The 12,318-nt window shown below is 38.3% G+C and overlaps 1 protein-coding gene across 1 annotated transcript in view; it reads right to left on the reverse strand.

The window, feature by feature from the left end:
- LOC122550254 (contactin-associated protein-like 2) overlaps positions 1-12,318 on the reverse strand; it is a 2,045,475-nt gene that overhangs the window by 299,817 nt on the left and 1,733,340 nt on the right. The window contains exon 16 of the mRNA XM_087987230.1: positions 6,080-6,250. Coding sequence (XP_087843356.1) covers positions 6,080-6,250 — 171 coding nt within the window. The remainder of the gene's footprint in view (positions 1-6,079; positions 6,251-12,318) is intronic.

Here is a 12,318-nt window from a genome sequence, read left to right on the forward strand (position 1 = left end):
TGAAATTCCAGCTCAGAATATGCATCGGCCATAGAAATTCCTAATAATCAAACACAAATGTTTTATCAATAAAGTAGCACCATTAATCACCTTTCGGTGCAGCTGTCACAAAAGCTCTTTGCCATTAGTCAAATGAAGCCAAGGATGAACATTGTTTTAACACAATAGATTGTATATATTATACAAATCAACAGATATCCAGGATAATCTACCTCTGAAGTTCAAGTGACAGCTACATTTGTTTATAAGTGCAATGAACCAATTTGTTAGATAACTGGTGTGCATGGACTGTGTGGGTTCATTACTCTTCATATAATTTCTGTGTGAGTGTGATTGAAGTTTAAGAGGAATATTACATGCTGTAGGTCAGTACACTTCCTTGTGAAAAACAACTGCCTGAAGTATTGATTGTAATGGTTAAACATTATTTGATAACTGTTATTAAAGGTCAATGATAATCTTGATAATGACAATAAGATCTGTGTGATACACATTACATCGATGTAATATTTTAAATCAATGACAGTCTAATAACATGATTTGCATGAAAACTATGCAGCAAACTATGTTTTTGTTTATAAATATATAAATTGATTATATGAATTATGTCCCTTGTATATGACATAATTGTCTTGAAAATGATTGACAGATTTATCAGTGCTTTCCTTTATTTAATCCTCACAATAAAGCTAAAAAAAGCTTTTATTTTGGCAATGCTCTTTTTATAAATACAATACATTTTCAATGCTGCTGCCTCAGGGATTTTTCCTTTCATTTATAATAGCCATCTTGTATGTCACAGCAAGTTTTCATTGTTCAGCTAAGTGGATAAACTGTCAAGAATGAATCAGTGTCATTAATGACCCATTTTTAAAAAATCCAGTGGCTAAGGGCCATTTACTTATGTTATCATTTCACAATGTAAAATGTAGGAGAAATGAGGCTCATACTCCATTTGGACTTGTATATATTTCTAATTTCTATGATAGATTTGAGAAGATTACAGTGAAGAGAATATCCTTTGTATTGCTGTGAGAATCTGTACAATTGCAATTCTCTCACTAAATATAATTTTAGTCATTTAAAGCTAAAAGGCAAATACGCTAGTTCTGTCAGTAACAGTGACAAGCACACTGGATGCTAGCAGGTTTAAAGTAATAATCAGAAAGGATGGGCAGGAATGCTTGAATTTAGGGTCGGATGCAATGCTTGGGAGGAGGTAAAACTGGAGAAAATGATAGCACTTTGGGAAGCTAGTTTCAAACCATTGACTTTTGTATTAAATACAATGCATTCAGTTGCACATGAGCAACTTTCTAGGGGAGGCTGGCCATCAATTTCAATGTTGGAGGCAATATTAACATGACTTTTGCAATGTAGCTGTCTGCCTACGGGTTTTGCAGACTTCTTGAAACTTGCCTGTGAGAAGAATACAAGAACATAATGGCAATTGAGGAATTGAAGATGTAACAGAATATATCACTAAGCATGAAACCTTACAGTTAGCTACTTCCTTTCCTGTGTGAGAGAATGGCTTTGTTCACAGTAAATGCTGCAATATTACTTGGATGACTTTGGGGGTTTATGCAATTGATCTCCACTTTGGAATTCTGATCTATCCTGGCAGCATGGGTGTTGCTCTTTTGTTTTATTTCAGTCTACAGATGAGGGCGAAGGTGACTACTGGCAGTAGTATCAGCATGGGCATCACAGGGGCAGCAAAAGTCTGCTCCTCATAGACTGCAGCTCCACTGGAGATGCTCCACTAGAAGATACAATTCACAGGAGGGTCAATGGCTGTGCTAGCTGAGACCTTGTTTGGCATGTTCAACATTTCATTTCAGGAGACATTTGCGGCCTGTGACAGTCACCACTGCCCTAAAACACTTTGTCTTGAATCCTACCAGGCTCTACCTGAGACATTACAGTATCTCAAATTCAACAGCCACAAAATCCACCATCCAAGTGACTGTTTGCTATTTTGCCAATAATGTAGCCCTTTTCTGCAATTATGTCAACCAGAACAATTGGTTTTCAGCTCTCTCTGACTTTCCACAGGTACAGGGCAGCATTAACTGCCACAGATAGCAATCAAGACACCTGCAAATCACCCAGGAGTATTCATCAACTGCAACATACAGTTGGTGTGTGACCACAAAATACTTTTTATCCAGATGCTTGGGTGTCTGCCATCTTACCTTTAAGCTGCAATAGTCCAACCTCCTTGATCACTTTACATCAAGGAACAGAGACATCATCTGGCTGCTCAGAGTCAAGAGTGACCCACTTAAAATGTGCTCAATGACAGCAGCGAGGAACTGAATCAAGACGCCCAGGAATGGTACAATTGTAGATACATGACAAAAAGATGTGCCGTTGAGTAAGTGATTGATGTGCTACAAGATCAAGTTTATGTGGCTTAGGAGATTCAGGGTACTCTTCAGTTTGCATCAGTCAAGGTCTTCAAAATGGCTTGATATCCTGTGCTTTTTGTATTTCATAAATACCAATGTTTGGCCCTGCAGGAGGATCAAGACACAGAGCACAGAACCTTGTCTGACAAATCCAAAGAGGAAGCACCAGCAGTGGTGAATATCGCTGCCCAGAGTGCTTCAGACATCTTTGCTATTTTGAGTCTTACCTGGGTTTCCTCAGTCACGTGGAAAAGTCAGTCTCCACACACAATGCCCCACAAATTGCACACCTCTACTACTCTCCCACAAAAAGCAATATGACACATAACTAAGATTCCTATAACTGATACCCATTACTTGGCACCAATTCATGTTTTACTATTCATGACAAGTTAAAAGGCCAGAAGTTAGGCAACAGCCAAAAATGTGTGACACAGGAACAAAGTAGAAAGAAACTATACACTTGTGGATCTCCAAAAAACAAGATAACAATCTAAACTTGTGCAACTGCTGATCTTTATTTTTGCTTTCCATCACACTTTTAGATGGTGTAACCTCTAATAATAGAGATAGAGACAGATTTCTTAGGTCATTGATCTGGCTGTTGAATTGTTTTTGTTCGATTGCCTTCTTGGTGCCACATCCTGTGAATACTTTGCAAAAGACTGTTCAACCCACACTTACGCTACCAACGGCTGAACTGGTCACTAGGACATCATGTTAAGTGGGCAAAAGTGAGGACTGCAGATGCTGGAAATCAGAGTCTATATTGGAGTGGTGCTGGAAAAGCACAGCCAGTCAGGCAACATTCGAGGAGCAAGAAAATCGATGTTTCGGGCAAAAGCCCTTCATCAGGCCCTGACATCAGGTTAAGTGGTTTTTGTCTGGGTATTGGAGGGAATGGGGAATGTGTAAGAAGTTGAAGCATTTGGAGCTGAGTCCTTTTTTTAACATCATTCCATTCATGGCCGATCCTCATTTCCCCACTAGCAGTGAGTTGAAGCATGCATTTCTGTGGATCAGTGGAGTAATAAACAATAGAATAGCCTTCATCTTAGTTAAGATAGTGGTCATAGTAAGCAGATGATTGTTGAGTGTTTGAATGCTCTTATTTGTTTGCCATGTCTGCTGCTGTATGCTGAGTGCCACTCTTTCCATGGACAAAGATGATATTATAAAAATCTACAACTTCATGACATTAATACTTGAGAAGGATTCCCTGAATCTCTTTGCAATCATGTACAATGTGGCTAGAATTCCTGCTGGTAAATTGTACATTCTGTGCTGATCTATCGAAGTATCATGTTTGTCAATGGAACACAAAACACAGCATCTACGCTCAGCTGAGCAGAACGTGGAGAGTGTTGCAGTCTCTGACTCCATTGCTCTGCTTATCATTGCAAGACCATCTGCTCTTGCTCACTTGTGATGTTGAGCCTGCAAGTGCATACAAAGCTATCTGCCTTATGAGCTCCATAGAAGGAGTTGGTGCATAGTTTGCATGAATCGTATGATGGGGCAGCCTTTCAGAATACCTCCACTGAGTGGCTTGAAGGCCCTCTGGGAGATTAAAGATATGAATTGGAAATATCAAGAATGCTTTGAGTACTCATGTTCTATTCACTCATGACATCAAGTCATCAAGAAGGAGTGTTATGTGTCATGGCACTGTCTTATATTTTTGTCTGTCACCATGTAGCCTGAGAGGCTGTCATCGCATCATCTCTGTCAGCCAGGCATAGTGAGACTCTGCTGACACCCAGTCCCACCTCTGAACTTATCTCTCCTGCCTTACTTAGACATTACACCACTTTTGGCATTGAGTCCATGAGCATGGCACCACAATACTGTTGCTGGCTTTATGGACAACCTCCAACCACAACTCATTTGTTTTGCTGGTAGGCTTCTCCCTCCCATTAGCTGACATCATCACACTGAAGGAGGTGCCATGAAACAATGCGCAGTCTTTGAACACACATATTTCCTTCTGTGTTGCTCCCAACTCCAAAATCCAGCAAATTTCATGTTTGGAACATCTCTTTAAATAATACAGTAATACAAGTTGTCATCATGCCTATTCAAGAGAGTCCGAGAGGAACTACAGAAATGCAATGACTGGGACAATATGCCACTGATAGATACACTATAGGATCCATACCCCATTACCCAAATCCTAGTTCCTGTGAAAATAAAGTGTTGCCTAATAAATGGCATTACTAATATATCACTTTTCCGTTAACTTTACATTTTCTAACCTTGGTATACTGTGTGTTTACTATTTGTAAACAGAAATGTTTCCTATTAAAGTATCTTTCATGAAGAAGAAATAAAATGGTCATATTGTTATTTGATTAATGGTATTCTGCCAACACTTTGAAATCCTATGAGAATGAAATTCCATTCTGAGGATTCTGATGCCTCATCTTGCTGATGACCGGCCAGCAATGTGTAAAAACAATTAGCTTTTCTAAACTTACAGATTTTTATAAAACATCATGTATGAACAATCTTCAATCTTTGTCAACTGTTCATTTGATCTGGGTAAATAGGGATGGATGGGACAGAGTTCTGTTGTTTGTTGGAATTTATCATAAGGCTCATCCTACAAGGGTTTACAAACTGACTGAAGGTGAAAAGTCCTCTCGGTCACACAATTTAAACATGAATCCTGAACTTTTCACAATAAAGAGTTTTAGATGTAATGTTATATTGTGTGCTTGAGATAGTTTTGGTCCGAGAATACCATGGAACAGAATTCTAGGTATATTTCTCTAAAATATCGTTGCAGCAACACTGAAATATTTCAAATTAAGTTGGAAAGGTCCTCACAGCTCCAGGGACCGGGGTTTGATTCCAGCCTTGGGCGTCTATCTGTGTGGAGTTTGCACATTGTCCACATGTCTGTGTGAATTTCCTCCAGATGCTCCAGTTTCCTCCCATAGTCCAAAATGTGCAGATTAGGTAGATTGGCCAAGCTAAATTGCTCATGGTGTCCAGGGGTGTGCAGGTCATGTGGCCTATCAATGGGAAATGTAAGATTACTGGAATTGTGTAGTGGGGTGGGATAGGATAGAGGGTTGGATCTGGGTGGGATGCTCTTCAGAGATTTTGTGTGAACTCGATGGGCTGAATGGCCTGCTTCCATATGTAGTGATTCTATGATCTATATGCCGCAAAATTTTTGGTATACGTTTTAAAATATTGGTGGACTGTTCCATATGTTCTGCAGTAACACTAAAATATTTAAAATTATGTTTTAAATTGGAAAGCTATATTTATGCTGTAGCTAGAGTTTTAGCAAAGTGGTGGCAGATTACCTCCTCAAGGTGGTGTCAGAGCTCTGGCCAAACCAGCTGCAGTATTACATTGATGTCTGCACTGTACAGTTACGCAATAGTCCTTGAGAATGAAGCATGATAATTGGTTCCCATTAACTTCAGGATTTTAGTACAACCACATCAATGTGTTATGGACATAATTTATACGGACATCCTTTAGATTAAACTTTTGTTTGTACTTGTTATAGGTACCTTTATGTAGTTAATTTTAATACTATTTATATTTATTCTTATAGTAACACAGAAATATTAATGATGCTTACCAATTAATTATATCTAACTATTGTCTACATAGTCAAAAGAGATCTGCATTTTTGCAGAACTTACATTTCAGCTCAAGCCTGATAAAGTCTGTGTTGCCCAAGTTTTCAAGAAATACTCCATAAGGAACTGAGGTCTTGAAGTAAAATGAGATGTCAGCACTGGTCTCTCCATGGAAAGTTGAGAAGTGCAGATAGGATGAAGGTGTATTGAATGAGGCAGCATTCCAATAGTTTCCTAATAGAGATGGAGAGAGAGGGAGAAATGACAGTAACTGATTCGACAAGTTGCCTTGAATAATAAGTGATGCAGTGATGGAACAGCTGGCACACTGATAAAACGTCAAAGCTTTCCAAAATCTCATCAGTTATGATACAAAGGGAACATTACTTGCACAGGAGAAATTAACCTTACGCTTAGTAATTCATCCTGTCACTTTTATAGCAACACATGCACAGGCATACAATGCTTAGTGGGGATAGCTGTCACGTACAATAAACACACAGTGGTTACTTTCTATAGATTGTAGATCTAGTTAGTCACTGGAGACTGGAAAGTTTAAAGATTTAAACTACTTGGACTGTGGTTCACTCTCAGAAACAATTTAGTTGATTTAAGCACTGACTTATGACAAGATCTGTTGCTGTAATCATATTTGCACAACACGGTTTGTGTGTGGTAAGAAAACAAGTATAAAGGTTTAAAGTGAGTTATTTGCATGAAGCAGCCAGAAAATCATACTTATTCAGAGGGATCTTACATCAGATTTGGAATAAACATAGATGGTGATATGGAAACTGATAGTGTACAACTCAAATAAATAGTCCATTCCTTCGATGCCTTTAGCCAAAGAGCTTCAACTTAGAATAAAAGTATTTTTAATCACCCTGTTTGGATAGGTTTTGACACACTATTGGTGCCCTTGGAGCTTGAGAAGATCTTCTAGCTATAGGTTATGGCACTACCACTGTGCCAGAAGAAGCAATAACTTCAATTTAAATGTTACAGTTGTGATTCTGAAAGATGCCTTTAAGGCTATTAATTTGGACTTGGTGATACAAGAATTAAATACAGAATTTTTAAAAGATCTGTCTTCTAGTATCGTGTGTAAATGATTAGACTTCCATTGTGAGCCAAGACAGTAATGTTACTTGACAATGGACACATTTGTGTGCAAAGTATGCCCACAAATGCACACTCTCCATCTGAAGTTATCAAAGAATATTAAATGACAGCAAACCGAGCTGAGGTCAGCTACATAGCACATAATTCTGGCCTGTTTGGCATAATGCATCAAATAATGCATTAACAAACCATAGAATCATTAACAAACATTGTCATTTAACATTATGTCTACTTCAACAAAACAAAGACAAATGTTATGAATGATCATCTAAGAATGTGAACCTGTACTGGTGGACCAACATTGGCTACCTTGACTGGTTTTCCATTGAACTTGTCCACTTTCATTCAGTGTCTGAGATTGAGTTTCATACAGCCAATACAACCCAAAGTAAACTTCCTGGATTTGGAAAGATCAACCACAGATCAAGACACAATTTTATTGCTTTTGCCCAAGCAAATCTAGCAAGCTTACTTTGGTTTAGGCTAATGGTTGGAGAACATGAGGACTGCAGATGCTGGAGATCAGAGTCGAGAGTGTGGTGCTGGAAAAGCACAGCAGGTAAGGCAGCATCTGAAGAGCAGAAGAATCGACGTTTTGGGCATAAACCCTTCATCAGGAATGAGAGGCGAACATTTGCTACTGGTTGCATAATATAATGATGCCGTGGGTTTGTGATCCTGACACAAGCAAAACCAACATTGAAATTAGCTATATCAACTCATGTTGCTAGTTTTTCCCCACCACAGAATTGTGATAGATTGGAAAGGACATGAGAACTATCGTCTTATCAATTCTTTGAAGTAATCTCTCTGTATTAAATATGCATAATTCACAATTATACATTTGCAGGGAAAAAGCAAACTTTTTGACAATCCTATTTGGCTTTTTTGCGTCTTTTTTTAAAAAAGGTAACCTGTTCAAACATGTTATGACACATCTCTGCAGCCGAAAAGACCTGAATCAAGACCTCCTAAGCCGGAGGTGGTCACTACCACTTCACCAGAAAAATTTGCGACTGATTTTAAATCTTGTACAAATTTTCAACCAACTGTAAAGTTACTTTGAAAAGTAAGTTAAACAAACAAAACTCCAACTGTGGTTTAAAGTTGCAACAAATAATTGAAGAAGCCTAATTAAACTGATGTCAACAAAAAATGTTCAGTAGGGCTCTTAGAGAAGCACAATTTGATGCTGAAAACATGATAGATAAAGTTGAAACAGATTAACTCATCAGCTGACAAAAGTGGAGGCTATTAATATAATGAAGGCTATTATGAATTTGGAAAGGAAATTATTAGTAATCAAACTGACATCAACATAACATTTCAGAAGATCTTTAAAAGCCTGCATTAATTAAAAGTAGTCACGTCAAATCAAAAGTATGTAGACTTAACAAAAGATCACTTTTCAAAACTCTAAACAGAATGGGCCAATATTATAGCTAACAAATAGGTAGCTGACAGTTCAGCTGATTAAAACGTACTGGGTCATTGAGTTATTAGAAACCCAATTTATTACTGAGTGGCCCAATGCTTACTCCACACTTGGTTGACCCAGCACAGCCAACATAGAAGGGCTTATCTAGTGCAGCAGGGAGGATGTACATCCATATTCTCAACACTCCACAAAATTCAGAAAGATTGCAGAAATTACTTAAATTAAGCTTGAAGGTTTGAATCACTTACACTTTTGACTCTAACTTTCCAATAGCTAATTCCTCAGTGGAGACATAATCTATCACCATATTCAGAACAATGATAGCATCAAACTGAGTAACCAGCAAATGGTGAATTATTTTGTTTCCCCAAGTCTATAGTACCCATAATACGTCATGCATTATGTACCAATTAAAGATTGATGTGAACTCACATATTGGCTTATGGATGTAGGTTTGCTCACTGATCTGGAAGGTTCATTTTTTGACGTTTCGTCACCATACTAGGTAATATCTTCAGTGAACCTCCGGACGAAGTATGGTGACAAAACGTCTGAAAATGAACCTTCCAGCTCAGCGAGCAAACCTACACCCTGAACCTCAACCTGAGCTACAAATTTTCTCAAAACTTGCTAATAATGGCTTATTTCATGACCAGCACCATATTATCAGATCCATAACTCCCAAACAAAATTAATATTATCAAGCTCCTAGTTTTTAATTATCATGGAATAAACTGGCTATGATTTAGAATTTTAAAACATTTTCTCCCAACCTCTTAACTGTACTGAATTTTCCAGGTTCTGCCTTATATTTCTCACATCTTCTGGTTCTGTTTGATACATACAAGTTCCATAATATTTTTTATTGTTTGTTCACAAGAAGTCACTGGCTAGGCCAACATTTATTGCCTATCCCTAAATGTCCAGAGGGCAGTAAATAATCAACTACTTTGCTGTGGGTCAGGAGTCACATGTAGGCCAGACCAGGTAAGGATGGCAGTTTTCTTCCCAAAGGAACATTAATGAACTACACAGGTTTTTCTGATAATTGACAATGGTTTCATTGTCATCATTAGACTCAATTTCAGATTTTTACTTAACTTAAATTCCATCATCTGCATGGTAGGATTTAAACCTGTGTCCCTGTGTTATGGACTAAGCCAGACCACTCAAAACATTCTTAAGCAGGCAGCTCAGACCATAACTTTGCAATTCATTTCAGTAAGTGTACAGTGAAAATTACCCGGAGTAAGTTGACTACTAGATCTTAAAACAGACAAAAATTTATTCACAAAAGTACACAATGAAGCACAGAGAACAGAATAAAGAACCCCTACAGAACTCAACTGATCCAACTAGACTTATTTATGCTGTTCTGAATATACACAACAGTCCCAATAAGCAAGCTCCCTTTAAAAACCAGTATAAATGAACACATGCTTACAGGTTGAAGTTGAAGGGCAGAGAGAGAGAGAGAGAGAGTTTCCAAACAGCTCCCTATTGAACCTCACCAGTTTAGGACTGAACTAAAACGGCTCAGCTCAGTAGCTAGAGAGCTGACCACACTCCGCTTTCTTTATACAGGTCACTTCTAAAAACCTGACCATTTTGGCCTGAAGTCTCATCTGTTCACATATAAACAAAAGGCTTCTCAAAATCCTTTTCATCTCTGTACCAAATCAGACAGATTGGAGCCCAGTCTGGTTTATTACACTTCTGAAAAAAATCAAGGACAGAGTCTCCTTGAGCCAAGCTTTTAGAAAAAAAAAGGGGCTAGTTTTGTGACACCTGGAACATTGCCTGTGCCTCTGCATTAACAGTCCAGCAATAGTACCACAAGACTGTTGCCTCCCCCAAAGGTAGGTAAGAGACCTGCCTGATGTCTCTGTGAGGGCTGTTTTTGAATTATATATTGTGAGGTAAATGCAAAGGAACTTCTGATTTTTCTTGAATCTCTAAATAATGCCATTGTCTCCATTCCAAACAATTATAGGTTCTGTAACTACAAAAGTGACTCTTTGATACTTTGATTAAATGGAGCAGGATTATCAGAACTGTTTGACAAACTCTGGCCAGAATATTATGACCACGGTGATAAAAGTATATAATACATTATAATGAAATTTATGTTCTAAAGTTGAGGAAAATGTTTTTCTTTCACTTTCAAATCTGTGAAGGTAAGTTGATCTTTTTATTCAAAGACAGAAACTCAATTGTTTCAGCATTTGGGTCAAAAAAGCCTTTTGCAAGAAAATATGTCATTTGAACTAAACACACCACTTGGTGATAAAATTGCTGAAATGTTTGCTAATTATGCTCAGAGACAGATAAGTGGAGAGTAGATAGTAGGTCCAGTTCAGAGAGCGAAGATCCATACCAGTGGAGGGTCAGTTTAATTTTGGCAGTCTCCAGACCATCAGAGCTGGAAAAAAGTCTCTAGTTGCTGTAGCACTCCAAGTAGGCAGGGCTGGTAAAAGTTGAGTAGAAGAATGACAATGAGTTAGCCTGTGTCTTTACATCTTGGGGAGAGACCGTGGTGCAGAGAGTAGTAAGTGATGAATGTGTGGAAATTTGCTGACAGGAGATACGTGCAACATTGTAACAAATTAGAGTTAAAGTGTGAAGATGTAGGTGATACTTCACTGGGGTTGAGTGTCTGTAAAGGTCAAAGGGTTAATTTTTTCTTTTTTTTAATGTTTGGATCTTTGCAAATTATATCTGTTGTTTTTATTTTCACTTGTATAATAACCCTATGTTCTTTTGATGAAAGTACATGAGCAATCTTGTGTGAACATGTTCAGTGATTGATTGGCATGGTAATTAAGATAAAACCTATTGTCTATCAAGTCAGGTTTCACTCTGGAATCTGAGTTTCCAATATTGCCATCAACTGGAATCATAACCACTCCTCGTGATAAATTTGGTAATGAGGGCATTTGAATGGAAAGGTGGTGGATGGTGGAGCAATCACCTTCCTGTCTCCATCCCAATAAAGTCTATGCTTCAAGATATGTTGATGGCATCCATGTCCCATTGCCAAATGAGGTCCTAAAGTAGACACAATTTAAATACTTTACTACTCAAAGGCTTCACCCTGCAGTCACTAGTATTACCCTAGCGGCAGGTGGAGGTGAGAAGTACCCATATGGTGTGAACCTTGTAAATCCATGTTGGTTTGGGTGCAGCCTGCCAAGATTTGAGGTCACATGATCAAAGCCACTCAGTGCCTGATTGAGGAACCCAACTTTGTAAAGGAGGGGGCTACACAGAGCCCACTCCTCCTTTTACATAGAAACAGGAGGAGGCTATTCAGTCTCTCAAGCTAATTCCATTATCAATGAGACCATGGCAGATCTGTGGCCTAACTCAATGTATCTGCCTTTGGCCCATATCTCTTAATATCTTTCCTTAACAAAACCAGAGGTAATAGTCTCAGAATAAAGGCTCACACATTTAAAACACAGATGAGAAATTTCTTCTCTCAGAGAGAAGAGGGTCTGCGGAATCATTTATTGTCAGGTGCTCCAGAAGCTGTGTCATTCAGTATATTTAAGGTTGAGCTGGACAGATTTTTAATCAGTAAAGGAATCAAGGGTTATGGGGATAAAGCAGGCAAGTGGAGTTGAGGATTATTAGATCTAGCATAATCTCATTGAAAGGCAGAGCAGATTCGATGGGCTGAATGGGCTGAATCTGCTCCTGTATCATACAGTCTTCTGGAAAAGTGCTGTCTGTAGTGCTT

The sequence above is a fragment of the Chiloscyllium plagiosum genome, unplaced genomic scaffold (genome assembly GCF_037043375.1).
Source record: "Chiloscyllium plagiosum isolate Xiang-an unplaced genomic scaffold, Cpla_swu_hap1 HiC_scaffold_5, whole genome shotgun sequence".
Classification (NCBI taxonomy): domain Eukaryota; kingdom Metazoa; phylum Chordata; class Chondrichthyes; order Orectolobiformes; family Hemiscylliidae; genus Chiloscyllium; species Chiloscyllium plagiosum.